Source organism: Aythya ferina, assembly GCF_964211825.1.
Source record: "Aythya ferina genome assembly, chromosome: 10".
Lineage (NCBI taxonomy): Eukaryota > Metazoa > Chordata > Aves > Anseriformes > Anatidae > Aythya > Aythya ferina.
Genome location: NC_140306.1, coordinates 8,003,866 through 8,030,892, shown reverse-complemented (window position 1 = coordinate 8,030,892; position 27,027 = coordinate 8,003,866). Strand labels below are relative to the sequence as shown.

At 42.0% G+C, this 27,027-nt stretch overlaps 1 protein-coding gene across 1 annotated transcript in view; it reads left to right on the top strand.

The window, feature by feature from the left end:
• The window catches only part of PTPRG (protein tyrosine phosphatase receptor type G), a 397,969-nt gene that overhangs the window by 75,263 nt on the left and 295,679 nt on the right, over positions 1-27,027 (top strand). The window contains exon 2 of the mRNA XM_084530728.1: positions 13,651-13,755. Coding sequence (XP_084386854.1) covers positions 13,651-13,755 — 105 coding nt within the window. The remainder of the gene's footprint in view (positions 1-13,650; positions 13,756-27,027) is intronic.

The following is a 27,027-nucleotide window of genomic DNA, read 5'->3' as shown; positions in this document are numbered from 1 at the left end:
TTCCTCAGCTTTCTGCTGGTATTTGACTTGTTCCACATTTGGGCTCTTTCCTCATTGCCCCGTTTCCCATCTGCTGTGGCAGTGCCTCTCTGCAGTCGCTGCTTCGTCCTTCTGTCCATCCTCCTGCTTCAGGTAACTGTGGCTAGAAGGGGCTGTCGTGTTCATGTTCCAAACCATTGTGGGTTTCTTTGGTAGTTATGACCAGTGCTTTTGTCATGCTCAGCTGTCACACTTGCCACCTGCATGTATTCTTCAAGCCAGACATTTGTCAGCATAGCCATACCGTTGTCTGAGCATTTTGGATTCTTTTTGCATTGCTACTCCACGAAATAGTCCTCCTCCTCCATCCACCCAGCTAAAAACCACTCTTCAGGGTTTTGTCACTGAGCAGTTTGGTTATTAAAATACATCCTCTGTTGTTTTTTTTGTTTGTTTGTTTGTTTGTTTTCCTACAAGTTTTTGAGAAGACTAGTTTCCAAGTCTGTCATTTGGATTCTGAATAACTTTCTTCATTTTGACTGTGGCTCACTCTTGTCCCACGTGTCCTCATCCTCTGAGACTGTCTCTGGCCCATTGCTGCAGTTCAGTTTCCACCTCTCAGTCTCTGTGCCCTTTTTTTTCTTTAAACTTTTTTTTTTTTTTTTAAGTCATCATTTGCCAGGGTTTTTGTAGGTCTTGGGTGGTTTTCTTTCGTATTTCCCAAGTCCTAGCAGGTTCTTGTACCCATCTTAAAAGATGGTGTCTAGAGCCAGCTTTGCCAGAAGCTTAGCTTAGTATTTCAGAAGATCTGCTTAAACTAACTTCTTATCTCATGTTTGTATCTCTTTAGTTCCTTTCAGAGCAATGCAGTAATGAGGGATATACTCCATGGGGGCAAAGATGGTCTTTGTACATGCTGTGTTAACATGGATACTATCAGCTGCCAAATGTGCTTTACATCGTGTTTCAGTATCAGTCTTTATTTTCCTGCTGCTTTAAATCTAATCGCACACAGTAGATGATATTTTGCTAATCATTCCAAACTTATTTTATAGCTATTTAAAGTCCTGTGTTCAAATTGGATTTGGTTGTCAGTTGGCAAGTAGCTTGAGTAAATAGATGCCTCTTTGTAATACATCAGTTCGTTCATCAGAGAAAACTGCAATGTCAAGAGTCCTCATCCCCCGCCTCCCTCTGAAGTTTTGATGCGTGGTTTTTGAAGAAGTCATGAAAGGATTTAAATCCAAAGCTGAGAAGTCTGACTGGAACTGATTGCTTTGAGCTTCTTGTTTACAAAATAAGAATCGAGGGTTAAAAAAGACAGGCGACAACTTGAGGTTTTCTTACAAATCATCTGATTTTTGATTTTTCTGGCATAGACTATAGTGTGTATGAAGAATGTAAAAAAAAAAAAAAAAAAAAAAACAACAATAAAAGCATATTTAATGGTGAACTTTTTTTTTTTTTTTTTTTTTTTTTTTAAGAGAAAACTCACTTTTGGTAGTCTGTGCAGAATTGATAGAAGTTCTTTATAGCTGTAAGATACAGCATTGCAGATCCCTGTAATGAATAGGACTAACGCTATCATGGAGCAAGCACTGATCTGCTGTAGGTGTTTAATGCATTGGTTATTTAAAAAGTCATTTCCTTATTGTAATGTATTTTTAAATTGTTTAGAGTAAGACTGAATACCTGTTGTGATATTAATATCTCCTTTTTGTGGAAAAACTGGAACGTAGGACATTACCATAAAGAAATCTCTCAAGCATTGTATAAAGGGATGAATTTGTTTTTAACGCTCATACCGGCTACATGGGAAGAGATATTGTTACAGTTCACAATGAAGGCATAAAAGAAGCATAAAATACGGAAATAGCAACTGTGAAACACATGCACCCACTTTGGACTTAACTCACCTGGGGGCAGTTACTTTTGGAGCGTTCAGCTTCCTGTGGGTAGGGAGCACCAATCTAGGGCTGAGTCTAAGCACGAAGTTGTATTGTAATTAAACAGCCAACCCAATCTGCATGGGAAGTGAGAAACCTGCAGCAGTCAAACAAATGTGCTGTGCAGGTTGGCTGAAGTCGTCGTGATCTAACAATCTTTAAAAAAGAACAAACAATTGCGTTTGTCAGGCCATGAACTGTTCACTGGAATGGTGCTCCCTGGACACAGCGCTTTTGTTGTCAGTTTTAATAATTAAAATTTTTGTAATAACTTCAGTAACACTGGAAACTGAGGAATGTTGCAGAGTGGTTGAGGCGTGAATAGGAAGGGGGCAAAGCTCTGTGCCCCAGAAAGTTTGGGTGTCAGGCCTGCAACTCTCCAGCTGCCTTTTCCCCCTGCCAGAACTGACTTCCTCCATGCTAGCGTGGTGCTGTGGGACCTGAGGGGAAGCGGCTGCGAGGACCGGGTGCCTCTGCTGCTGATCCCTCGTGTTGTGGCCACCACCCTCAGCCGACGACATGCCCTGGTGCTTAAGCAAATCTCAGTGTTACCAGCACGTGTGTGCACTGAGCATATCCTCTCAGGCCCATCCGTGCGTCAGAGGTGGTGCACGTTGGAGTCCCGCTGCGCCCACCTCGAGGTGAAAGCATCCCTTTGTTCCTCACGAAGCTCTTCATCTCCTCTTTCACTCCTTTCACTCTTGTGCTGTGAGAGCACTTCTCGCCTGAAGATCAACACTTTGGAGTGCTCTAAAATCTAACTATGAGGCTTGTTATGAAAATTGATGGATGAAACAAGGAGGTGGGGAGTGGAGTGGCGCCTTCGAGGCCTGAGAGGATGTGAGCGTGAACCAAGGCAGGGCTGAGCCGCCTGTGGCGGGGCTGTCCAGGCCCGCTCAGCGTGGGGCTGAGGGCTGCTATTGAAGCTGCTCTGATACATCCCCTTCCCTCCCTGCCCCTCCAAGCACTGTCTTAAATTTTGGTTTTAAAAGAGGGGAGAGAAGCCTTTCTTTTCTCTTCTTTTTTTCTTTTTGAGTAATGGGCCTCAAACAGCATGTGGCACTGCAGTGACAGTCTTGCCAAAGACTGTCTAAGTCTGAGTTATTGCTTCCAGTATCTCTGTGCATGTGCCCCAGGATAGCAATTGCCTTTTTCTGCAGTGGTATTGCAGCATGAACTTTCATCTAATTCATTATCCACCCTAATGCTCAAGTCTTTCTGCATTACTGCTTTCTAAACAGCAGTCTCTCACTTCATTCCTGCACTGATTATTATTTCTCCCCAACTGCATTGCCTTACATCTATCTTCTGTAGGATGTCTCACTTACATCAGCCTATTTCGCTGAGCTTGCCAGATAGTTGAATGTTTTGGAGGTATTTTCTGCTTGCTTTTCCTTCATTTGGTTTAGCATCATTTACATTTACTGAGCCTGGTATTAGCGGTGTCCTCCAGATGGTTAAATTGGTTGTATAGGGAAGAACAGTGACCCCTTGCCTTTTCAGACTGTGCTGCATACTTTCTCTGTATGGTTATAAAATGTGCATCATTGCTAGCAATTTTTATCTATTTGCTTCATCTGAGCTCTGTTAGTGCTTTTCTGTTCTTGCTGCCAAGGCTTTAGTACTCCTGCTCTCAGCAGAACGGGGGGGTTGTGCTGAGATCCTTATTGCGTTCTCTGGGGACAAATGACCAAGGAACCGAGTATTAGTTTTGGAGCCTATGCAACACCAGGCCTTCCTGCTGGAAAACTTCCAGAAAACTTTTTGTCTGGGTGAAATACTTACTGATGGTGCACCACAAAGTAAATAGGAAGTTTGAATCATTGCACAGATCGGCTCCGTAGTGTTTGTAGAGTCTTTTCCCTTTGAGCAATGAAGCTTACTGGGAAGAAAATGAGAGCTCTCAAAATGGTAGGTCATGTTTTTGGGGCATATATCCCTGACTAGGAACTTGTTCGGTCAGCACAAAAATCTTCATTTATCTCAGTTTCCACTTCAGATTTGTATTTTGGGAAATAAATGTGGATGAAACCCTCTGCTACAAAATCTGTTTGTAATGCAAGCTGTCAGCATAAAAAGATGGGAAAAAAAAAAAACACCAACACACTATTTTGTAGACCATAAGCTAAATTAAATACATTTTTACACAAATAAATATGAATGGTTTTTTTGCTTGGCTCTACTCTGTTTTTAAGTTTGATCCTAAAATAATTTTTGTGGATCTGGCTGGATTTGCTGTCACATGCTGGAGGCACTAAATCTGGCTACCTGAGCACTGCAGATCTGTTTCGGTGCAGAGTGATACAAATCTAAAATTATTTCTGCTCGATCCAGGGGAGCATGCTCATTTATGCCCTTCCATCTTTTCTCCAGGAGATTGTGCAGCCATAGATGGAGAGACCTGACTGCAAACTGAGAGGAAGATATCTCACAGTGGGATTGGAGCATTTCTCTTTCTTTTCTTAAATAGTTCTTTATTGAGCTTTCCACCTTCTGCATTAATTTGAGAGCCTGAACCAAATAACCAGGAAGAGATTGATGTGGCCTCACATTATTTCACACAGTCAATAAATTGTTAAATGGGCCAAAGGACACGGGTTAAAAAAATCATTTTGTATAAAGAATGAGGAATTTTTATTAGCTGACAGAGCCCCCGTCTCTGAAGACTTTATAATGGGGCGGGTTTGATCTCGTGCCATGCAGTGGGAGCAGCTCTGTTGGCTTCATAAAGTGCCTCGCTGTTCTCAGTGTGAATGAAATCAGTATTGTGCCCTGTATTTTCTGCTGAATGAATGCTGAGCTTGCTGCTCCCTGGGTGTTAGAGGCAGGTGAGTTTGGAGGGCAGCCTCGGAGTGAGGACTCCTTGCAGCGTCAGTGCTGAATTCTCCACCAGGAGAGATCTGGCGTACTTTTATGCAAGAATGTGGTCTGAGCTAGGAGGCTTTTGATATCGCTTGTTCTTGGTGGTACTGCCCTTATGTAAATGTTAGGAAGGAAAGGAGCAGAGGATGCTATTTGAAGTGTTCTAGGATTACAGTAATAGTCTCGTACTGGTGGTCAGGAGAGCTGCGAAGGCCATGATGGTTATATATGTGCTTGTCTTCACTGTAACACCTTTGTGGCTTTAATGGGATGATGAGTAAATGAAATTGTAGGCTACCTGCAGGGAAGCGTGACTGTGTCTGGCAAGACTGCAGCCCAGGTGGACAGAAGTCAGGTGCAGACCAGGTCTGCACAAAGTCTGTGCTATGTTTATTTTGAATATTCTGGCCTTTTTTGTTATCAAGATACTTCTGGTATGTGACTTATGGGAATATGTTTTGAAAACATAATGAGGCTGTGCTGTGATAAATGCCAGCAGTAGATACAAGCAAAGTGGATACAAGCAAATTGTTTCCTGAGCAGAGAGGTGAAACTGGTGATGTTGTATGAGTCTGTATGTTTTGAGGAGTGTTGCTAGCTTTAGAGAAATGAAAATCTCTGTGATTCTGCGTTAAACAAGGAAGTGAAGCTACAAAATGCTCCATTAAGGTCACATTTATTTGCTGTTCAGAGGTTGCTCTTCTAACACTGCATGCTGCAGCACCTAATTATGTGAGAAAGAGTGAGACAGGTGGTTACTGCCATGGTGGTTTCTGTTGTAAAACTCTCAAGGTTTAGGTACGTGCACTAAAAGGAGAAGTGAAATAAAGCCCCCCTTTTCCCATTGTTAATTGACCCTACGAACAGGCTGCTGTTGTATATGTGTGCCTTATACATTTCCCAGACAAACTGTGCCATGAATAACGAGACCCAGATGGCCCCTTCTCAATTTGCCTGTGCTGATGGACTCGAGTCCCTTCTGCACAAGGACACTGAGTTGCTTCTGGATTCCAGCTGGCTACAGGCGTGACTTCATGCTTGCCCCTGGGGAAACAGTGCAGAGATGCTGGAGCTGGCTCGAGTAGTTATTTTGTCCTGATACTTGAGTTTTCGTTGACTTGGTTCAGCCTGACCCTGCTATCCTAAATGTTGGAGAACTGAGTTTATCTGTTTTTTTCCCTCATATCTGCTCCAATTCAGTCAGTGCTGGCTGAGGGAGCATCGGCTTTCCTGCGGAGGTCAGCCTTGCATATGAACTTCTGCTCTGAAGTTTTATTTCCGTGTTTGCCTTATGCATTGTTATGAGTAAAATTCAGCGGTGACATGACCCCTCTGAGGTACCATATGGAGGGGTGATGAACAAGGAAGATGATTCCTCCTTTTAAGAAATGCAGATAATGATGGTTAGCAGAAGTCTGAGGGACTGTGCAGGATGCACAGGCCAAGAGTTTTCAAGGTTACAGGGTTGTCAGGTGCACCCAATTATTTTTTTGTCTGACTGCCCAAATCAGAAGAGTCTAAAAGGAGTTCAATTTTCAGGATGTAATGTGCCTCACTCTTCTTTAAAGTATCTCATATTAGATACCTAGAATATCTGTCTGTTTGAAAAACTTAGTCTTAAAGGTAAATGAAGTATATCTCTACGTGGGGGGAAGTCTTAGAGAATGGTTCAATGAGACAAAGGTTTTATTCTGGATTTGGATATGGTGATGTGGGATGAGTGGTTCCAAAGTGGAGCCCTCACCTACCACCATCACACACTGTCTGCAGTCTGAACAGCAGCCCCTCTATCCTGGAGGAGGAGTGGAGTTGCCTGAGCTATGTTTTCTGCTCAGCATTTCTATGTCTTCTCAGGGAAAAAGATAGCAGACTGTTTCTTTTTCCTGCTATGTTGCTCACACACTGGTAGATTTGAGCTCATGTACTGCAGTCAGAGAAGTCTTAGACTATATTCCACAAGCCCTCTGGCAGAAACCGTGCTGCAGTACACTGTCCTTGTGGAAAGGGTGATGTTGCAGTTAGTTTAATTTGTGTGTTTTTATCTTGAGAAGGAGGTTGTTGGCACTGCTGGTTGTCTGGCTGACTTTGCTTCTTCCTAGCAGAAGTGCTGCAGGTGATGCCAGTTGAGATCTGTGGTCCGAGTTCACCAGCCATGTCATGTCTTGCACAGCTGATGCCAGCAGAGTGTATAAGCCATGAAAATGCAAAACCAAGCCCTTTCTAATCATCCGACAGCATCTGTCTCTTCCTGGCCTCCCAAGCTTCTTTTTCTGAGTCTTCTTAATGGGGCGTCATTAATACAACTCGAAGCTGCCTGGCTGCCTTGCTAATGAGCTTTGCTGTAAAGCTGAGAGAGGAGGGTCTGGGGGAACTGGCCTTGACTGGGGAGCCTTTTGGTTTCCTCTTCCTTGGGAGGGGATCTGCCCTGCTCTGAGCATCTGGCAACACGTGGCACGTGGGGCATTGCGTGTCCTTGTTCTGGTTTGGCTAAGTAGGAGACCTCCCTGTCACTCTTGAACTCCATCCCTTGTAATTTAAAGAAAAAGCTGCACTGAAAATCTGTCTTCTGTTGCTTATCTACAGCAGCTCTGATGCTTTGGGACTGCTGTTATGCTGATACATTGGAGTAATGCAGAATACAGCTTCGAACTCAGTGGGTTACCGAGGGTTAATGCACCTAGTGACTTTTTGGGATAAGGGATTTTAATCCCACTAGTTAATTTAATCCCCCCAGTTTGACAGTGTGTTCCCTGGACTATCTTCCATCTTCAAACTTCGGTCTGCTGGTTGGTTCCTGTACAGGCCTGCCACTTGCATTCCTGTTCCTAGGTTCTGCGCTTCTACCATATCATCTCTTGGGCACGTGAACAACAGAAGGAATGGTGTGAAGAGCCCCGTGTCCCTTTTAAGAATAGACCTGTAGATTGTGCTCACACAGGAACCGAGAGGCTGTTTGGGTGACTGTCATCTGGGAAAGGGATATGCATCTCTTGGCAGATTCTGCATTCGGATGTCTGTTGTTTCACTCAGTCATGAGAAACTCGTGATTGTAACTCCCTTATTTCATTAATGGGAAGCTGTTTGTGAAAATGTGTATGCATTCATGGGAGAATAGACTGTGTCTTTTATCTGATAATCAGAAGAAAACTCTGCAGCAGAATCAAAGGAATAAGTCTCATTCAGAACAGAATTTGTTAATGTTGTCTGACCACCATATGTTGTTTTAAATTTCATCCTTTTTTGGCAAGTTATAAAATAATCTCCCAAAAATATGGGAATCCAGGGCTGAGGAGTCCGTTTGAAAGTAATGCACTCTCAGAATGGATTAGCTGTGCCTGAAATATTTTCAGATTTATTTGCTGTCAAAGGATGGTAGAATATTTGAGACAAATAGCCTAGTTTTGTTTAGGAAGTTGTCCATAAAAGAGCCTAGAGAAATGGATGTAACCATTATTAATTTTAATAATATAGAAAAAAAATGATAGGAAATAAATTTATAATATTAAACCTTTTTTTTTTTTTTTTCCTTTTTTCTTTTTCCCTACTGGCCCATTTCACAACATTTATTCTAAGAAATCGCTGGGAAGCCTAAACCACTGTCAGCAGAGCATGTGTTACAATGCATAGCACTGCAGTGTTTTCACCTTACCTGCTTCACTTTAGCACAGTCCAATTAAAAATACAATAAATATGCCTAGATGCAGATACTGCCTTTTTTTTTTTTTTTTTTTTTCCCCTCCCTGTGAGATTTGCTTGAAGCTTCAGGCTTGCAGATGGCTAAGTGTCTTGGCTCAGTGATCTCTGAAACTCCCGATGATGCAAAAGCCCTTCAGGTATCATTCCTGTGCCCCCACCCCTTTTAAAAGAAAGAGGCCTTGTTGCATCATCTTCTAAAAAAAAAAAATAGTAGTTTCCTTGTTTTGAAAAAGCTTGCTTTTTACAGGCATCGATTTGATAAAGAACTAATTGGTGGTGTTCCTTAGGATTTAGTGCTTTTTGGTTAAATACTACCAAGATTTGATTTCTCCCTGTTTGAGTTTTCATGGTGTAACACCTCTCCAGATTCCAGCAGCCAAGCCTCTGTCTCCAAAGGCTGCCTTGTTTTCCAGCAGTAGCACCAGGCTGAACTACATCAATCGAGAAGTGGGACTGGGACTGAGACTGACTCAGCTGCTCGGGTGGCCCACAGTGGCAAGTTACTGAGCGAGTATGAGCTGGGCTACGCGTGTGCCATTGTCTCTGTACCATTTTAATCGGAAACAAATTAGTGTGTGACCTTCCTCTTCGGAGAAGGCTTAAAAGAATCTGAGTTTGGCACACCATCTAGTTAATCTACCATCATAACTAATGATTTCACCATTCAGACGTAAAGTACCGACCTTAAAGGATTTTTTCTGACACAGCGGATGGCTTGATACCATTTAAACACTAATGCCCAGGGTATAATCTCTCTGAACAGTATGATAGTTTTATATTTAAGGTAGATTGGGGATAAAATTTTGCGTTTTCATGTGAACTGTGAATACCAGTAAGGTATTCAGGCTGGAATTACCTTATCATACCTTTGAGGGCACTTATCAAATAATTTTTATTGGAAACTTAATATATTGAGGCAGAGTAAATGGAAAGCTGATCAGAATGCTAAGGAATATCCCAGCATTGCGTTGCATTTGCTGTCTGCAGATATGCGGCATGGGTTGATTAATTTAGCACATCATCTAAAATCATGTAGCGTTCAGTACCGATTAAAATTATATGAAATTGTGTGTAAGAGATTTCGCCATGTTAGCTTTGAAGGATCCTCTATTCCCTGCAGAAGTGGTCGTGATAGGCACCAGCACAACTCCGCTGACTGCAGGTGTTACGCTTCGCAGGCACCGGCACTGCACCAGCAGCCAGAGGAGCTGCTCAGGATTTAATTTCATGCTTGTGTATCTGAGTGTCAGATTGGTCCCCGTCTTTTTTTCAGTTGTGTATTTGCAAGTCTCTGAACATATATTATGGTATTCATTGCTCCTCTGCCATCAGCACTGGCGTGATGTATCAAATCAAGCCTTGTAGGGCAAGGTCTTCTGCTCTCCCTTCCCTTCCTCTGTCTCCTGCTGTGCGCGCGTATTTCCCCCCCACCTCTCTATTTTGGCTGGTCCATTTTGAGCCTTCCTGGAGCATGTTCCTGCCCCTCCTATTGTCCCGATTTCCACTTCCCCCACTTTTTCAGGGTTCCCAGAAGAGCGGAGCCTCCCCATGTTCGCTCCGTGCCGGACCAGCCCGTCTAATTGCTGGCTTTTCTCCAGCATCCAATTCTGTGGGAGTGGAGCAGGAAATCACTTGGCTGCTCTCTGTTCTCGAGCTGTTAACTGTCTCCCAGCTGAGAAAGACTTGTGGAAACCCGTCATGATTGGTGTTAATAACTTAACTCTCGTAAATATTTTCTCCAAAACTTGTTCTCCTATTAGAAACACGAGAAGATGTCAGTTGAGTTTGTCACTTATTTGCATGTATAGCTTCTGGAACAGTGGAATTGGAGCTCTGCACAAAAATGGATAAATGTGCTCTAATGGCTGGAGCTGAATGAAATCTTTTAGTTGTGTGCTTTTCCACTGAAAGAGGCAGGCTCAGCAACACTGAGATGCCTGTTAAATTTCCACTGGTGTCATCAAGTTGATTTGATAGAAAAGCACATCCCTGGTCCTCCCCAAAATCTGAAAAAAAGTAAGCTGTCTGAAATGTAGCGAGGTTTTGATATATTTAAAGCCCTTTCTTTTTTGAAGTAATTTGACTTTGATACTTTGGCTCTTTCAGACTTTGATCTGTGGAAAGTAGAAATGAAAGATGAATTTTGGGTTGGACAAAATGTATTTTCAACTTTTCCAAAAGACAGGCAAAGCTGCAAATGCACCGGGTGCTCTGTCCTGTACCTTGCACCTCTCAGTACAGGAGAATCCACTGAATCCACTGACCCCAGCTGACAGCACAGAACAAAAGCACCTTGAGATTGACTCTGTGGCTTCCCGATGACTTTACCAGTGTGAGATACAGCCAGCAACAGCTGCTTGTTCCCACAGTGGTTTCTCCTAGGGTGTGTGCGGCGCTGTGCAGAATGCCTGGCCCTGCCGTCAGCAGGCCGGGGAGCTGAGCCAGCCTGGCAAGAAGGCAGTGTCATGGTTTTTTGGTGGAGACTGACCATTACCTTCCCAGTTCACAGCACGGCAAGAGATCTTGACCTGCCATCCTTTCCCAGAGTTTTTACAGTTATCCAGTAAACATATATCTTCTCAGAATTGCTAATGACTGCGGAATTACTGCACGTCTGTAAGGGGACTATTGTCATTAACATTGGGCTGCCTAACAGTCACTTGGGATGTTATTTAGTACATACCAATTCGTTTCTCTTTCAGTCCTACAGAAGATGTTTAGCAGCATAACGAGCAAGTTCCCTTCCACAGTTCTCTTGACAAATGCTTGAGCTCCCCTCTCAGTTTGTAACATTCTTTTGGTGGAATTAAATTTGTGTATAACATGGCTCTTTGCTATTTATAAGTATAGATAAATGTACAAATCTATTAAGTGTCCATGCAAAAAACTTAAACTGTATATATTCACCAGAATACCAGGCTTTTAATTGCATAAATAAGATGCTGACTAAAGCAAATGTTCAATTTCACATTGAAGTTAGGCATTCATAAAGGCCTGGATTTACATAATTTAATTTTCTGCACAGAGGATACTGAAAATCAATAGTATGATTCATAGCCATACCATGGTTGCCATGTGGCTCTTCGGTTCAAGCTAGGATTACAAAGGGCTTTACAGTTTCAGATGTTCTGTACTGACTCAGATCCTTTTTCCCTTCAATAAATACAGATTATCTGGGCATAGTTTCCTCCTTCCAATGGCAGGGCACAAAGAAAGGCTCACTGAGCACATACCTACCTGCAGGAGTACCTTACTCCTTGGAGGTACCATGGTGAAATCTTCCTTCTGCTTGCAGGAATTGTAGCTTTTCTGGGGTGAAAAAAAAAAAAATATTAAAAAATCCTTCCTCTCTGTAACACAAGCTCAGAAAAGAGCTGCTGCTCTCTTTCATTTTGTAGTAATGGGGGGCTCCAGGTATATTTCCCAGGACGCAAGTGTGTGTATGTTTGTTTTTGAGTAATTGGATTGGTTTATCTGAAGGCCTTTCCAGTCACCCAGCTAGGTTAGTTCTGTGTTCTGTTTCTTGGATTTTCATGGTCTGTCATCTTTGCTCAGCTTTTTTGCAAAGGCAGTTTGGATCTCCGCATCCCCTACCTGTTCTTTCCTGTTGATGCAGATGTTTGTTGTCTCTGAACCAGGTAGACGCATGAGGGTAAATCAGAAGAGGGAATAAGGCAACATGTTGTAATGTTGCCTACAAATCCTGGTAGCATGATATGTTCCAGTGTTTCTAGTTCAGCCTGCAGTCAATTAGTATTTAGAAAGTTGCCAAGAAATCTGGAAAACTCATTCAAATCAGAGGCTCGTAATAAATTGCACAATTAGTACCTTTGCTCGCACAAGAGAAAAAATTGGCAGGGGAAAACCTGCAGTGCCTTACCCAAGGTTCCATGACTTTTCCTACCATTTCAGGATTCCAAAAATCTACAGAAATCCATGACCCATTTGCAGATTGAAGGCTGTCTACAGAGGTGTTCTGCCATGTAGTGACTGCGTATGGGTAGAGTGATTCTTCGGGTGATTTTCTGATGTTTTAATTTGAATTATTCAGATAGTTACTTATCAAATAAGTGGTCTGAGATCAGATGGACTTGAATTGCCATAGAGTCAGTTAGTGCGAGGTTGTTTTTCATGTTCTTTGTGTGCAGATCTGAGGGTTTTTGTCTGTGTATGTTTACTACAGCACATAAGTTTTCAGCTATGGTGCTCTGAGGAAAGTGATTGAATTTGTTATAGACTTGTTATTGGAATTTGTGAAGTCATGCACCTCCAGTTCGATTCAGTCAGATATATAGAAACACTGAAAAAAATTTACATGTAAAAAGATGAACAAATAAACGAAAAACCCTACTTCCTCATGAAATCTGTGTGATCTTTTACAAGAAAAAAAATGTTTGGGGATATTAAAAGAAAAAAGCTGGGATGCAATGTAGAATGCATTATTTTCTATTTTGGTTGATGAATTTAACTCCTCCTAGCTTGTGAATTTTTATAAGGATTTCTTCTTTACTGGTCCCTCCCTTTCATGTCATAAAGCATGGGTATTGCACACTGGATAGTTGTTTGACATGCAACCTTCCTCTGTCCTATGTCTACTTTGCTTCAATTAATCACAGGAGGTGATGTTTCTTGAGCCTTGCTCTTGTTGAGACTGGTACCCTGACTGAATGAAGCTGTTCTACATGGGATTGTAAGACGTGGTTTAAAATAGATGTAGTTGTGGTAGCAAGGATAATGTGAACTCTTGCATCTGTATTCTTTTAAGGACCTTGATGATTTGTGTGTAGATTTACAATTATTAGTTTGGTAGCTTGTTTCTCTAATCACCGTCTTTAAGGTCTAGACAGAGGAAGATGAGTTGTCATAGCTTACATTTGTTTGCTTGTGTATATCAGAAAATCCTTATGGAAATTACTGGCGTTGAGGCTAGCATGGCCAGATCAGAATAATGGTACCAGTGAGTCCTGGCTTCTCAGAATCATCTTTGGATGGTGGGTTTCCATGGATGAGGAACTTACCTTACCTTACCTTTTCTTTCTTTTTTTTTTTTTTTTTTAAAGCAATACCAACTTAGTAGTCTCTGCTCAGCAAAGATTTAAGCTTTGCAGTGTAAACTCCAGGGAGTAAATACCAGTTTCCTAACAATTCCTGCTTCTTCTCTTTGCAGCTCTGACTGAAGGTTATGTTGGCTCTCTGCATGAAAACAGACATGGTAGTTCTGTGCAGATACGGAGGCGAAAAGCTTCGGGGGATCCTTACTGGGCATACTCGGGTGAGTTGAGTTGAATTCTTCAGAACAGTGAAACATGAGATATCTCCAAAATAAAAATGTTTCTTTGCTTTATGTTATTACTATGCTCAGAAAATGGAGTTTAAATGAATTTTACAATGTATTTTCTGACTTCCTCATGGCTTCCTATACACAAATCCAGTTCTTTCTTGCATTTCTGCCACTTAATGGAAGGTTCTTCTTATTACTCTGCACCTTCTTTCAGTCCTGTGTTAGTCTCTTAACACACCCCTAAAATGGCATATTCCCACCTATCCCTGTCCAGACAACACATTTCCAAGTTTACCACTTGCTTACTCTGTTCAGTATCCTGTGAGGATTATAAGAATCCATACATATGTCCAGATGACAAAATACTAGAAATTCTGATAATTACCATTTTGTGTATGTGTTTTTGCAGTAGGGTATAGTGTCGACAATGACACCTGTCAGTTCAGCATCACACCATGATGTGTGCTGCTGAGAAGGTAGGGTGTGGAGGGTGTTTCTTTATTTGTCCTATTGCTCTTAGAAATCTTAAGAAAAACCTGATGTGTGTACGATTTTGTAATGCCACAAATCAAAATGTGCTTTAGAATGGCAACGTAGACATACGGTTTGCTGGTTGGTTCAGGTATAGAAAATTCCAAATCTGTATTTGAAGTTGTCAAAAAAATGGAAATCATGTTAGTAGCTATGTTGGCTCTCTATGGAGAATTGCTGAATATCTAAAAAGTTTTTATGAGGGTTTCAAGTATCATAATGAACTTGTGCGTGCTTTTTTTTTTTTTTTTTTGGAATATCTGAGGTGCATTTCAAACATTTGGTGCTTGTCTAGGAGGAATGTTGTGCAGGCCTACCTAGTTTTAGCTGAAAGAAAAATGCTGTGTCCTTAGAAGTCTGAATCCTGATACTGGATAAACAAGCAAATGTTGATTTTTGACTGCCAACTCCTCTGTTTTATGCAGACCATAAATTTCATTGGAAGTGAATAATTTTAGGTAAGGTTAGAGTTTTTTTTCCATTAATACACAAAATACCAGATGTCACAAATTTTCTTTATTAGATCTCAAAATACAAGCTGCCTCATTTGCAAGTGAAGCCATATGAGTAAAATACATCTATGCATTTTAGTAATGTAGGACAAACGACTGCTTTTTGTTGAACTTGGAGGTTATCATCAAATGGACAAATCCTGTCATGAGATTTATTTCCATGCTTCAACTTAAAATAACTCATTTAGATTTTAAGCCCCCAAACTCATAAACAGTGGAAATAAATAGAGGAAAGATTTTTATGCTGGAATGAATGGCCTATTCTTATCTGTTGTCTTGTATAAAATATTGAAAGTTAAGTGCCACTTGGCAGGTTTATTTTGTTTCTGTTACTGAAAAATGTATTTAGAATATTCATTGCTGGTAGTTAAATCAAAATGTTTGAAAAGGACAAAACTACTGGAATTAGTCAGTTGTCATATATGTCAAAACTCTTCGCTGGAATTACTACACTTTTTTTTTTTTTTAAACTAGTCCTTTGCCTTAAAAAGAAAGGAAAAAAAAAAAAAACACACACACACTGCAAAACCGGGGAGAGGAAAAAAAAAAAAAAAAACTTCCCCAAAATCTCATTATTTTTTTTTTTCTTAATTCTATTTTTGAGCTCATGTAGTTCTTCCTTTATGAGTAATATTGGTTGTTCACCCCTCCAAAAGAGCTTTTACCACCCACTAATCCTTTTAGGTTTATGTCAAAATAAAATGTATAGTCCTGATGTGTAATTATACCGTATCTGTTAGGTTTTGCATCCTTTTGTCTATTGATAAATCTCCTGCTTCTCTGAGAAAAATAGCCAATCTGTTTTTCGGAGAACAGATAGTGACTTCTCAGTCGTCAATCACATGCCATTCTACCTGATTAGCACTACCTAATTAGAACCTTTTTGTCACTATTGCTGATAAAAGCAGTAAATGAGGAGACGGAAAGGGTGGAAATGATATATTTACCAGTACTTGTCAAGAAACCAGGAGAGGATATAATATTTTCTCAGGATGCTTTGTCAGGCTACTGTTTGATCAAAGAAACTTGAAATGCCATTCCAGGGGAGAAGTGGTTTGGCACCGACTATTCCAGCTGCAGAACATGGATTTATGCCAAAGCTTTTGTGACGTGAAATACAGGTGTGAGCAAACAGTGTAGGTACGGCATGTCCTGGCTGTATGGACTCTGTGCATACTGCATCACAGCAAGCCCACGGTGGAAGTAGCTGGAGGTCTGGTGTCCTCCTGAACCGTATCGTGGCCTCTGCCTGCAAGGAGGAGCAGCTCTACTGCTTCAGCTCGTGCTGAAGACACACTTATTTCCGAAGGAATTTTCTACTGCAGGAGTCTCAGTGTTGGCAGCATCTCCCTGAGAAAGGGAGGAAGCGAAGGCGAGCAATTAGGTGGGGAAAGGAGCCTTTGCTCTGTTCGGAGTTGGATGTTTCCACAGGCTGCTGCTTTGTCATGTCTTCCTGTGTGGGAGTTCTTCTCTTCCGTCCCCTCGCTTGGTTCCTTCCAGCTCCATGCGGGACATTCAGCCAACTCAGCCTCTAATCAGATGCCTTTTGCTCACATTTGTTCATTGAGGTGGGCAGGGGTAATGAAGATGCCTAGCTTTCTGTATTAGGTTGAAGATAGGGATAAATGGTGGGTGGCTGAGCCCAGATGTCACACAGATGTTTCTTTCTACACAGGCACAGTGAGGAGGATGCTCATATTATCTGATTATTTCTGCTGCCTCTCCATTCCCTGGAGTATTTCCTAGGAACCCTGAGCAGGGTTTTGGACATAGTGAGGAAGTTTACATCAAAATTCACTGAGCCTACAGAGTGAGAAACCTGCTCTGCAATAAGCAATTAGTCTGTGTCAGTGGTTTCCAAACTCTTTTATATTATAGGTGTTATTTGGTAGGCTGCTTTCCTTCCATGTCCTCAAATGTGCAGGCCAGCTCTCCTCCACTTAGTTGTACAGCAGCTGCTGGCCCAGCCCCAGCAATTACAAGCAGTGAAAAAAGCTGTGCTGGACTGTATGATGCTGAATTTGAAGTTTCCTCTAAGGGAATTTGCCAACTAGAGTAAATAAGCCCGGGACAGCTTCTGCCAGCCATCAATGGACAAGCATGGGCAGAGCGCAGTGCTGACCAGTAGGCCCGCATCTCCGCTGGGCCTACATTAGGCTGAACTGTGGCTTTATATTGATTTCAATTGAGCTTTACTGATTTATAGCCACTGAGGCCTCTTTACATTTATGGCTGTGCTTCCCTGTTTGCAGAGCTTTTGTATTTTCAGGCTTAAATGTTCTGTAATAAATCTTGAGGTAGGACGGGAGAGGTCTGAAAGCAACCAGCCAGTTGTGGTTTTCCTGCCTGGGGGCGGAAGAAGGGCACAGCCATATAGCAGAGAGCCCTCAGGTCTTTATCTTCCACAGGATATATCTGTCCTATGCAGTGCTTATCAAGTGACTCCTCTGTAGCCTGTGGAAAACACTACTGTGTCTCCATGCCCCTCCTGTGCAGGGCGAATGGCCTAGGAGCTGCTTTCAAACTGTGGAGATCAGGAATTTTCCTGGTTTCACGAGGTATGTGTGGCATTACCATGTGTTGCTTGTAACATTGCTTCTCTCAAGCGTGAGAGCTGGGGGAGGATAAACCTTCAACCACTAATGAGGAGTTAAATGAGCCTCGGGTCAAACATTTGTATAAGGCATCCGTGTACCCAAATGTCCCCACAGACAGGACCCTGTGAACTTCTGTGCCCTGTGCACATACTGCACGTGTACTGTACACAGAGCTCTCCCTTCACTGTCCAATTGTAAAGGATGGGATTTTTAAACCTTATAAAATAAGCCTGTTGTCTACAGACACAATTCTGACTGTAACATTCACTCCAGTTGAGAAATAAAACTCACAAAAATAAAGAGCGGATAATTAAATGAAGGCCCGTTTTAAATGGGTTTTGTCAAAAAGACAGAAGGAAACACAATTGGCCTTTCAGAAGAAACTTCATTAAGTCTGTGCTAGTAGCTCTTTAAAGCAAATTCAGGAGTGAGCAAACACTGACAACAGAAGACAGTAACTTGTCCTTAGATAGGAGCTGCAAGAGTGAACAGAGACTGAGATCTCCTAGATTTTCTTTTTAGGAGTTTTCAGGAAACTAACTACATTTCTAGGCGGGTTTCTCTGTGTGCATGCATTTGTGTATATATTGGCAAAGCATTTATTCCATGAGCGTGTCTTATGGCTTGCCAAAGACTTCCTAAATTGCAACTGGCCACGTTACTTGCAGCGTAATGGGAATGTGAATTGGGCGCAGTGCAGCCAAAGCAAGAAGTAGGTGTGGATCCTGAATGTGCTTCAGGGCAGGCCTGCTGGATTTCTTTTCACCATAATCTTCTCTGTTAGGCTAACCACTGAATGAAGGACAAGTCTGGAATGATTTTTAGCACATTGTTTAATTGCCGCAGAATTCAGCACAATTCTAATATCTGTAATAGCAACAGATAGCAGCACGGGTACCTTTTCATCAGTGTGGAGACATTTTTGTAAATACAAACTATTTATTTAAAAAATTGAAAAGAAATCCTATGGAAACAAGCTGTTGAAACATGTACCAGATTCAGGGCTTTCTGACTGGCCCTCCCTTGTACATTGTGTGCTATTTCACAGTGTAATATTCCAGACATTTGAAGATGACTCTCAGCTGTCAAGTGCTGTATATGACAGGGCTGAAAACACTTTGCCAGTGGCCTGACTAGATCCTGTTTTGCCATGCAGTAGCCCAAAAATGGCTAGCGAGAGGGTCAGGACATTGGGATAAGATTCTCTTACGAGATGGTGACTCAGATGCTTGTATCTTAAGTGGTAGTGGATCTGAAAGGCCTACCTGTTGCCACTCTAGAAATACCTACACTCATATACATTTTTCTGAAAAACTTTTATGCAAAATTAATGTAACAGTTGTTGCAATGAGATTATACAAAACCAGGAGTAGCTGTGGAGAAATAGCACTCTTTTCTCTGTTATTCAAATGAGGAGACTCCTCTTGGAGTCTTTAGATGTAAGTGAAGATGTAATGTCGAACCATGCCCAGTACTAATGTGTGTGATCAAAGGGTGTGAAATGGGAGGCCGTGCTGTCCTTCAGCAGGGGATACTGTAGACAGGTGATGTGCTTTTGTCACTGGAGTTTCCTGGATGAGTTGTGGTGTAGGTGCTGGCAGGGCTGGTGTACCCTGCTCTCTTGGTGGCTGTTCTGCTGCTCGGCCCTAGTGCTGCAAGCTGACTCACTCAAGGAATACTCCCTTTTAAGTAACCAAAACCATTTGGACTTCTCAGAGAACAAAAAACAGACTCTAGCCAAGGATGTGTACATGCTCGTTTTACTTGTTTATGTAACCGTGGCTTTGTAAAGACAACCCTGTGTAGAAAATGCATACTGTTGTTTTGTTTTTTTTTCTTCTTTTTAATCTTACGGTATTTTCAAGGCATCTTTTTCCTCTTTGTACCTTTGATAGCTCTCATTTTCTGTGTGAAATTATTAGCACTATTTATAATGCTTCTGTCTTTCATGCTTATTATTACTGATGTTGTTTTTTTTCCTGTCTAAAATGTTGAATCCCTTCTCCCTGCGACTACCATGAACATAAGTAGAAATTAATAGAAGAAAAATAGGATTCACAAGAGTTGGGATGACCTTGCAGGTGGGGAAAAAAATGTCCATTAAGAATAGGATTTTGCTCACACTGTCATGCTAGTGTCCACTGTCAGTGTGTGAATGCTTTGTCCTACAACACTTAAGTAGTTATTGCTTTCCTATAAGATGCTGTTATTTAAAATATAACCAGTGGTGAATATAAGAGCTAAGTGGTGTTCTCAAAAGCAATTGCTGGCATTAAAACAGGAAAGATTAGTAAAGGTTATTTCCTGAAATAATAGCAAATGGTGTTAACTGTGATGAAATGTAACTTGGTGATGTCTTCTGTAAAAGTGTGAATTTTTCTCTCTTTGCTTAGATTGTTCTCATTAAATAAGCTGCTAATGTGAATTGGACAGGAAATAATCAGCACATAGTAAGGAAAGCATCAAGACTTATTGAACTGAGAGGTAACTAATGGACTATTTGCTGTGGTCAGTATTTCACTCTTTCTGTCCCTCGGAATAATAAATCTTGATATTGACCAAAGCTCTGGCATGCTGCATACATGGTTATCATCCTGCTCTCAGTGTACTCACCTCCTTTAAATGCAGAACGGTTGAAATGAGCAGGTTCTGGCTCTCCCTTTTTTGCTCTTTAAAGCTGACTGTCTAAAGGGGGAGAAATCTGAGAGATCCAGAAAAAATATTCCCTTTAATATCTGCTCTGATCAGTAAACTGAGCTTTGAATATTTTATCTGCGTTCATCAGAGATGAATGGTAGTCTTCACTGAACTCTGCTGAAAGCAGCTGTGTTGCATTCATTTCCATGTGCAGTCTTATTAGAGTAACAGTTGTTCCAGAAATCAGTGCTACACTCTTTCATAAGAGAAACATGGAAAACCGTAGTTTGAGAATTTACTGTTACTGCCTAAGCATGAGCCCAGATTTCTAATGTGCACAGCTAAAGCAAGTGGCGCACTGCTGTGTGGTTTATCAAATAAACAGGAAATACCATCTGTACGTTTTGATGGTTTGCATTCTGATGGTATTTGGTCATAGGTCTTTGCATCCATGAGCTAGGCACTGCACAGTGTGCATTAGACATATGTTGTCTGAAGTATCTGTATCAAAACATACATTCACCAGGATGGTGTCAAAGAGAATGCTTTTGATTTTCCCTTAGCTATTCAGAGTTTTGAAGTAAAAAATATGAAATAGTACATATATTTTTTTCTTATTGTCATAGGACTGAAGAATTAAATTTCCAAGTTCTTATTCCTGAGAATAGGATACATCTTCCTAACCATAACCTAGTGTAAATAAGGAATTCACAATCACATGGCTGCGTTGAGTATTTAACACTAGCAGTGCTCAAAGAAGTGCCTGTCTCGCCAGAAGCAGTTCAAGTAGTCTGTGGTATCATTTCTGCTAATCCATATTGCTGGGGAACACGGGGCTGATTGAGAGTCTTGTCATTTACTGTGTTTGTCTATTGGCAAGTTTCTATGTAATCTGCTAAGAAAACCTCAGATAGTAATTTAGTTTCTACTTAGACACAGACACAACTGCTTTATTGAATACCAGTAATACTGTTTTCTGTATCGTCTTGCCACCTTTTCTTGTATGCAACACTTACATTTCATTCCAAGTACTGTCATAGTCAATCCTGGTATCCAGTCTATAATGAAATGGTTGGCTGAATTTTTAAATGTTGGACACGGTTATGGTAAAATTGCCTTTTTTCTTTTTTTTTTTTTTTGGCAAGGTTCTTTCTGTAAGTTGATTGTTTTTCATGACTTAAATGCATTAAAGCAAATCCCTGATTTCTGAGTGCTCTGATTTTTTTCTTTACTGTTTTTGAGAAGATAGGCCATTGGCAGCTGAACAGCTTTGAGAAGCTTAAATATGAGGTGCAAATAACCAGATGTTCCTTCAACTTCAGTTCTTTCATGAAGTTTTTCCCTACCACAGCACAAAAGTATTAAATAATTGCAACAGATGCTAGGTGATACCTTCAGAGTTTCAGATGCAGTTGTTCCAACTGAACATCAAAGTATATCAAAGTATCTTTACGTTGTGCTGCTGCAGTCACAGCTTTTGCTATCTACAATGAAATGAAGACACACAAAGAGCTGTTTTTGCCGGGGAGGGGGAACTCCTCACTTCCTTAAGCATGTACTGTTCTTTTTGTTGCATTTTCTTTGAATATGAACACTGGGACATTTGTAGAAAACCTTTGGAATGACAACAACTGTTGCAGTGTTCTACAAAACTGAAAATGTGCTGAAGTGCAGCAAAAAGTTGTGTCAATTTTAACTGATTTCTAGGCTTTGAAATAGGAAAGAGTATAAAAAGAGTATAAAATATTTCATGCTCTTCTTTAGACAAAAACAATTGAAAGACATATATTTTAAACCTAGAAAAGAAAGATGGAGTATTTGGGTAGCAGCTGTGATACAAGCTCAGCAAATGGGCTGGAGAATACAAAGAAGGTTGGAGTCTGCTGTTGCCTTGACGTTCTTGAATGACTGCAATAATACATTGAAATTCCAGTCCTGGTTTAATATGTAACTGAACACATATAGAAGAATAACAGTGGAGGAAAAACGTATGCAAACAGCAAGGATACTGCAGTGAGAAACGAAGCAAATGGAGGAGCTTTGAATAGCCTTGTAGTGTGGATTGAAGAAAAAAAAAAAGGAGGAAAAAAAGCTTGGCACAAACATTTTTGCAGTAATCCAAGTATGAAATAATCAAGGCATGAATCAGAATTTTTGTTGCAGGATGTAAGTGGAGCCTTTGTATGAAAGAGCTAAGCAAGGGCCAGTAGTGCTGTTGATGCAATAGTTGTAGAATTATTTCTATTATTTTTTGAGATGGCTGCTTTGTGTCCTTCCAGTCACTGTCCAGAAGATAATCTTCCTTTCAGTATCACTGCCTCAGGAATTACCCCACCTCTTCTCTACCTTTCCCCAGAAAGTGTATCTGTCTTGCAGGATGCAGCATTGAAGACTTGCAGTTTTTATCATGAACTTTGAAAAAGCAGCTCCTGCCCACAAAAGGAGTACATCTGCCGCTGGATTCTCCCGCAAAGGGAAGAGTGAGCAGAGGCAGTGCTGCAGCGAGCTGCTGGCAGGGCATTCCCACACAGCTCCTCGTCAGCTGCTGGTGGTGTAGTGTCTGCTAGAGGTGGCGGAGGTGTCCTTGTGTGTCTTCTAGGTTAAATGTCACATCTCCATTAGAGAAAGGTGGGGTTGGAGAGTCTCATCTGTACAGGTTCTTAGGTGTCCTTTAGTACTGCAGTGCTTAGCAGTTGGTAGTTTTAATTCTTGTAACATCTCTGAGGTCGATGTGTTTACATGGTGGGAACTGAAGGACAGGGCAGTTGAACTCCTCTGATACACCTGATGCACCCCATGCAGCGTCAGAAATTCACCCAGGTCTCAGTGCTGTGCTGTTTCTTAGGCCAGGCATCCAGCCTGATCAGGTGCTAATTGAAGAGATCTTGGTTGCTGTGGAGACTTCCTCATCCTGTGGGAGATGTGTCAACAGTTTGGCTGTTGTGAAGCTCCTGAGCTACCAGGAGGCCTTCCCCGAGGTCATCCCACCACCAGCATCATCGTGTCCCCAGCAAACTGGGCTGTGCTGGCCGCTGTGCTGATGCTCACAGTCCTCTTGGTGCTCTTGTTTTTTTCCAGTGGCATTAGGACAGTGTTGGGCTTGAGCAAGAAGTTATTATTTTCTTATTCAGTGCTCTGAACGTTTGGGTCTAAGTTCCAAAAGTTTTTATTAAGGACTACATGCGCCCAGGGAGTTGGATGGGCACACTTTTAACCATCGAATTAAATAAATATGAAATCCTGCAATGGAGTGCAGAGCTGTGCATATAAATTACATCTTTAAGCAGCACTTGAATGAGTTTCTGGAAATGTTTTTAACTCTCTCCACTGAACTCATAAGGGTCATCTCTGTAGCCTTCCAAACCAAGGAAAGACTATTGGCACCGGAATGATTATTGAAGGGGTGTGTTACTTTGTGGTATAAAAAGGAATGTCAAGTCTTGCTGAGCACCTGAGTATCCAGCTTCTGTTTCTGGAGAGCTGGGAAGGCCAAGTGGGTTTAATTCAATCAAACCCTGAATGAATGTGTCCTAAGTAGGCCTTCCCACCCCCTCCTGTTTCTCACCACTGCACAGTCGTGAGGTGAGTTAGACTGTGGGTGGATAATGTTTGCAGGACAGCTGGTGAGATGACTCATTTCATTCATGAGGAATTAGGAGCCCCACGTCCCTGTTGCAGAGATGAAGGTTGCAACCTGAGCTGCCCCAGTAAGGAGTGGTGGGCATTGCTGGCTTGTGTAGGCCTTTGGTTGAATCCTCAGTAGGGTGAGAGACTTTTGAGACCTTAGTTGCTTTAAAATTCCTAAGTGGGCTGAGTTGAACAGCAAGCAGCTCTTCCACCAGCAGTCTTCACTGCCTTGAGTATTAGGCCCTCTGTCTTTTCTGTGTCTCAAAGCTGTCTGTCATCTCCTGAGCAGTACTGCGGTTTCACCTAAGGCAGTCTGCTCTACCCACGACTGAAGTAAACCTTTCCTCCCCTGCATTTCTCTCTGAATGCCATCTTAATGTGTGTTTTCTCCACACTGCTATAGGATTGCAGATTTGCAGGTAACAGTGGCACATCTGTGCTAGTAGAGCTGCTGTCGGGTAGGGTCACATTGTGATCGTAGAGACCAGGGGGACATACAGGGGCTGGGTGGTGGGCCTTGGATCACCCATGTGTGCCTGAGAAGAGGGCTGAAGCTGGCTGGTGATCCCCAAAGCTGGCTGGTGCTGCTTTTACCCTGCTGTAACTAGAGCATTCAGGGCAACGTCTAAGTTGTCCAGCTACCAGAAAGCTCAGGAGGAGCTGAGCTGTTTCACCTGAGGTTCTTTATTTCTGACTCACTTCCGAGACTTCCTCAACTGTCTTGGTGTATAAATTTCCTCAGAATCTAACAACGGAAATGTCCCGCAATTGAATGCCTGAAGGTGATCAGTATTGACATGTGGACTGCAGTTTCTCTTGCTTTTCCTACGTGGATTAGTGAAACAAATGTCTTCTGTCTCCTTCCCAACTGACCTGTAATAAAGTTACAGCTGGAGACAAGGTGACAGAGGTCCCTTAAGTGCTGCTGATCATGTGCATTTGCACCATGCTGCACCAGGACCTCACAGGACACCTTGGCTGTATTTCACATCACCAGGGCCTCGAGCGCTGCTCAGTCCCAGGTGCCGAGCTCCTGCACAGCAAAGCAGCAAGTGGACGCGCTCAGAATGAGGAATTCAGTGGTAGGTGCTTTGCTTCACATCTGTGTGAATGTGTTTCTCAAGTACAGAAATAAGATCTACCCCGAGGTAACGACAGCAGCGAAGTCATGGAGAGTTTAGGTCACTTCACGTTCAGTCTCACATGCTGCCTTTACCCCAGAGGTGTGGCGGTGTGTCTCAGGCTGCTGCTGGAGCCTTCTGCCCCTTTGGGGTATGAAAAGCCATTTTGCATGCCAGATGCTAATCTGCTGCTAACCAGAGGGGACGTGAACTTTTCAGATAGATTCCAACTTGCAAGCTTCTGTGGCACTTCAGATCATGTTTTTAATTTGTATCTCTGTTGTTGGAGACTTGTAATTGAGACACTTATCTGCATGACACAGTATTGTCATGCGTTGATCTCTGAGGAACGGGATTTACTGTATGAAGTCAAGTTCACAGAGAGAATTTGATGCAACTTTTGGAAAGAATGGTGTTGGTGTCTGTAGTCCAGATGCTGTTTATGTTGTACAAGGGCCCCCTAGGTGTCTTTGGGACTTAAGCGCTCTCGCTGTGAACACAGAAGTCACTTCTGCCCAAAAATCCTACAGGAAATGCACAGTCTGAGAGATGGCTTGGTGCTAAGCATATAAATGGCTGAAGCGTAATGGTAATGAAATGAGGAATATGAGCTGGAGCAGGTACTGAGAATCTTTCCTTTCTGTATGAGCCGGTAAATGCTTCATATTCCTGCAAAAACTGTCTGATGCCTAAGAAGTTTTGAGCCACTTTTGTGAGCTTTGTTAGTGCTCCCTGCCACAGTTCCCTGCATTGGTGCTTGTCCTTCACAAAACCTGTAGCAATGCCATATCTCTAAGCTCACCAGCTGCTCCCCAGTTTGGTGAAAATTAGCCCTCAGGTTCAAAAATGGTGCAGGAGGGAAAGGGAATTGGCAGACCAGGTGCACATTGAAGGCTCAAATGTATAAGCCTATTTCCTTAGGAAACTAGGCTAATCCATGTGGGCCCCTATTCAAAATTGCAGGCTCCTGTGAGTAGCTTTTCAGAGGCTGTGCCAGTTAGGTGCTGTGTTTCCATGAGAAGTCCCTGCAATTTCAACAGATGGGTTCTTAAGACCCGGGGAAGGTCTGGGTAGTTCAAGTGATCAGAATACTGGTGACAGTCCTGTCCTGCTGTGCTAAATGAAGTACAGCTGTTCAGAGGAGGCAGTTCAAGCCCCTGAAAACTTTCCATTTGAGTCTGTGGTCCTGATCAGGTGTGCCAGGGAAGGTCACCTGCACAGGAGCCCTTGGAAGAGTGCATGCAAGACAACCATCTGCTTGTCATTAACAGACCTTAAATTAGGGAAGGTGTGTGGTTTGGGGTTCGTTTCATGGCTTCTGTATGAACTGGAGTGCAAAGTACAGTAAACATTTCCAGCTTTTTTTCCCAAAGTGCTGTTGGAAAGTATGATAAAAAGTAACTGCTGGGAAAGTAGTTTTGCTGAGTTATGCTAATTTTGAAAATGCATAATACTCCATAGGCTTTTCAGAAGTGATACTGGGCATATTTAACATTCTTTCATGTTAATTTCCTGGCATATGGACATCTCAACTTATTAAAATAAATAAGTACTTTCAAATTTAATGAAATGATGGAGGAAATGGCCTTTTTTCACATTCACGTCCGCTTCGCTGGATAATTTAATGTTTTAAAATGTAAGTTCATATTAAAGTTTAAAATTCAAGTATTGGTTTTTGAAATTCTGTAATAAAAAGGTTTTGCTGTAGGAGAGATGTATGAATTAGTGCGCATGATAACACGATTTAAAAAGGGTAGCTGGTGATTTCCTCCGGACAAAACGCTAGCTGTAAATCCTCCCACTACAACTCTCAGAGCCGGGCTGGTGCTGTGATGCCCTGGAGTAGCTGTTTTTTTCTGGAGCATTGCCGCATAGCCCGGGTCGGACTCAATCCCGAGTTCAGTGCTACCTGTGGAGGAGGTCTTCCTCCATTGTTCACCCTTTTTTCATCTACTGTTGCGTCTCACTGTCTCTTGGAGCTTAGACTATAAGCTCCTTGGGGCAGAGAAGGTCATTTGTTTATGTTGGCTGGCAAAAGGATCTTTATGTCTTCCTTTATACTAGATTTGTATATTTGCTTCCGAGCTCTTTGTATCTAGTTGGAAGGATTTCTTTATAGCCTTAGGTGTTGCTGAGTTGTTAATAAGTATGGGAAATGCACTTTGGTGCTCTCTTCTGTGTTGAGGGAGAGGAAGAATTCCCTGGAGGATAAGTGGTGCTTAATTTAATTGACTGGAA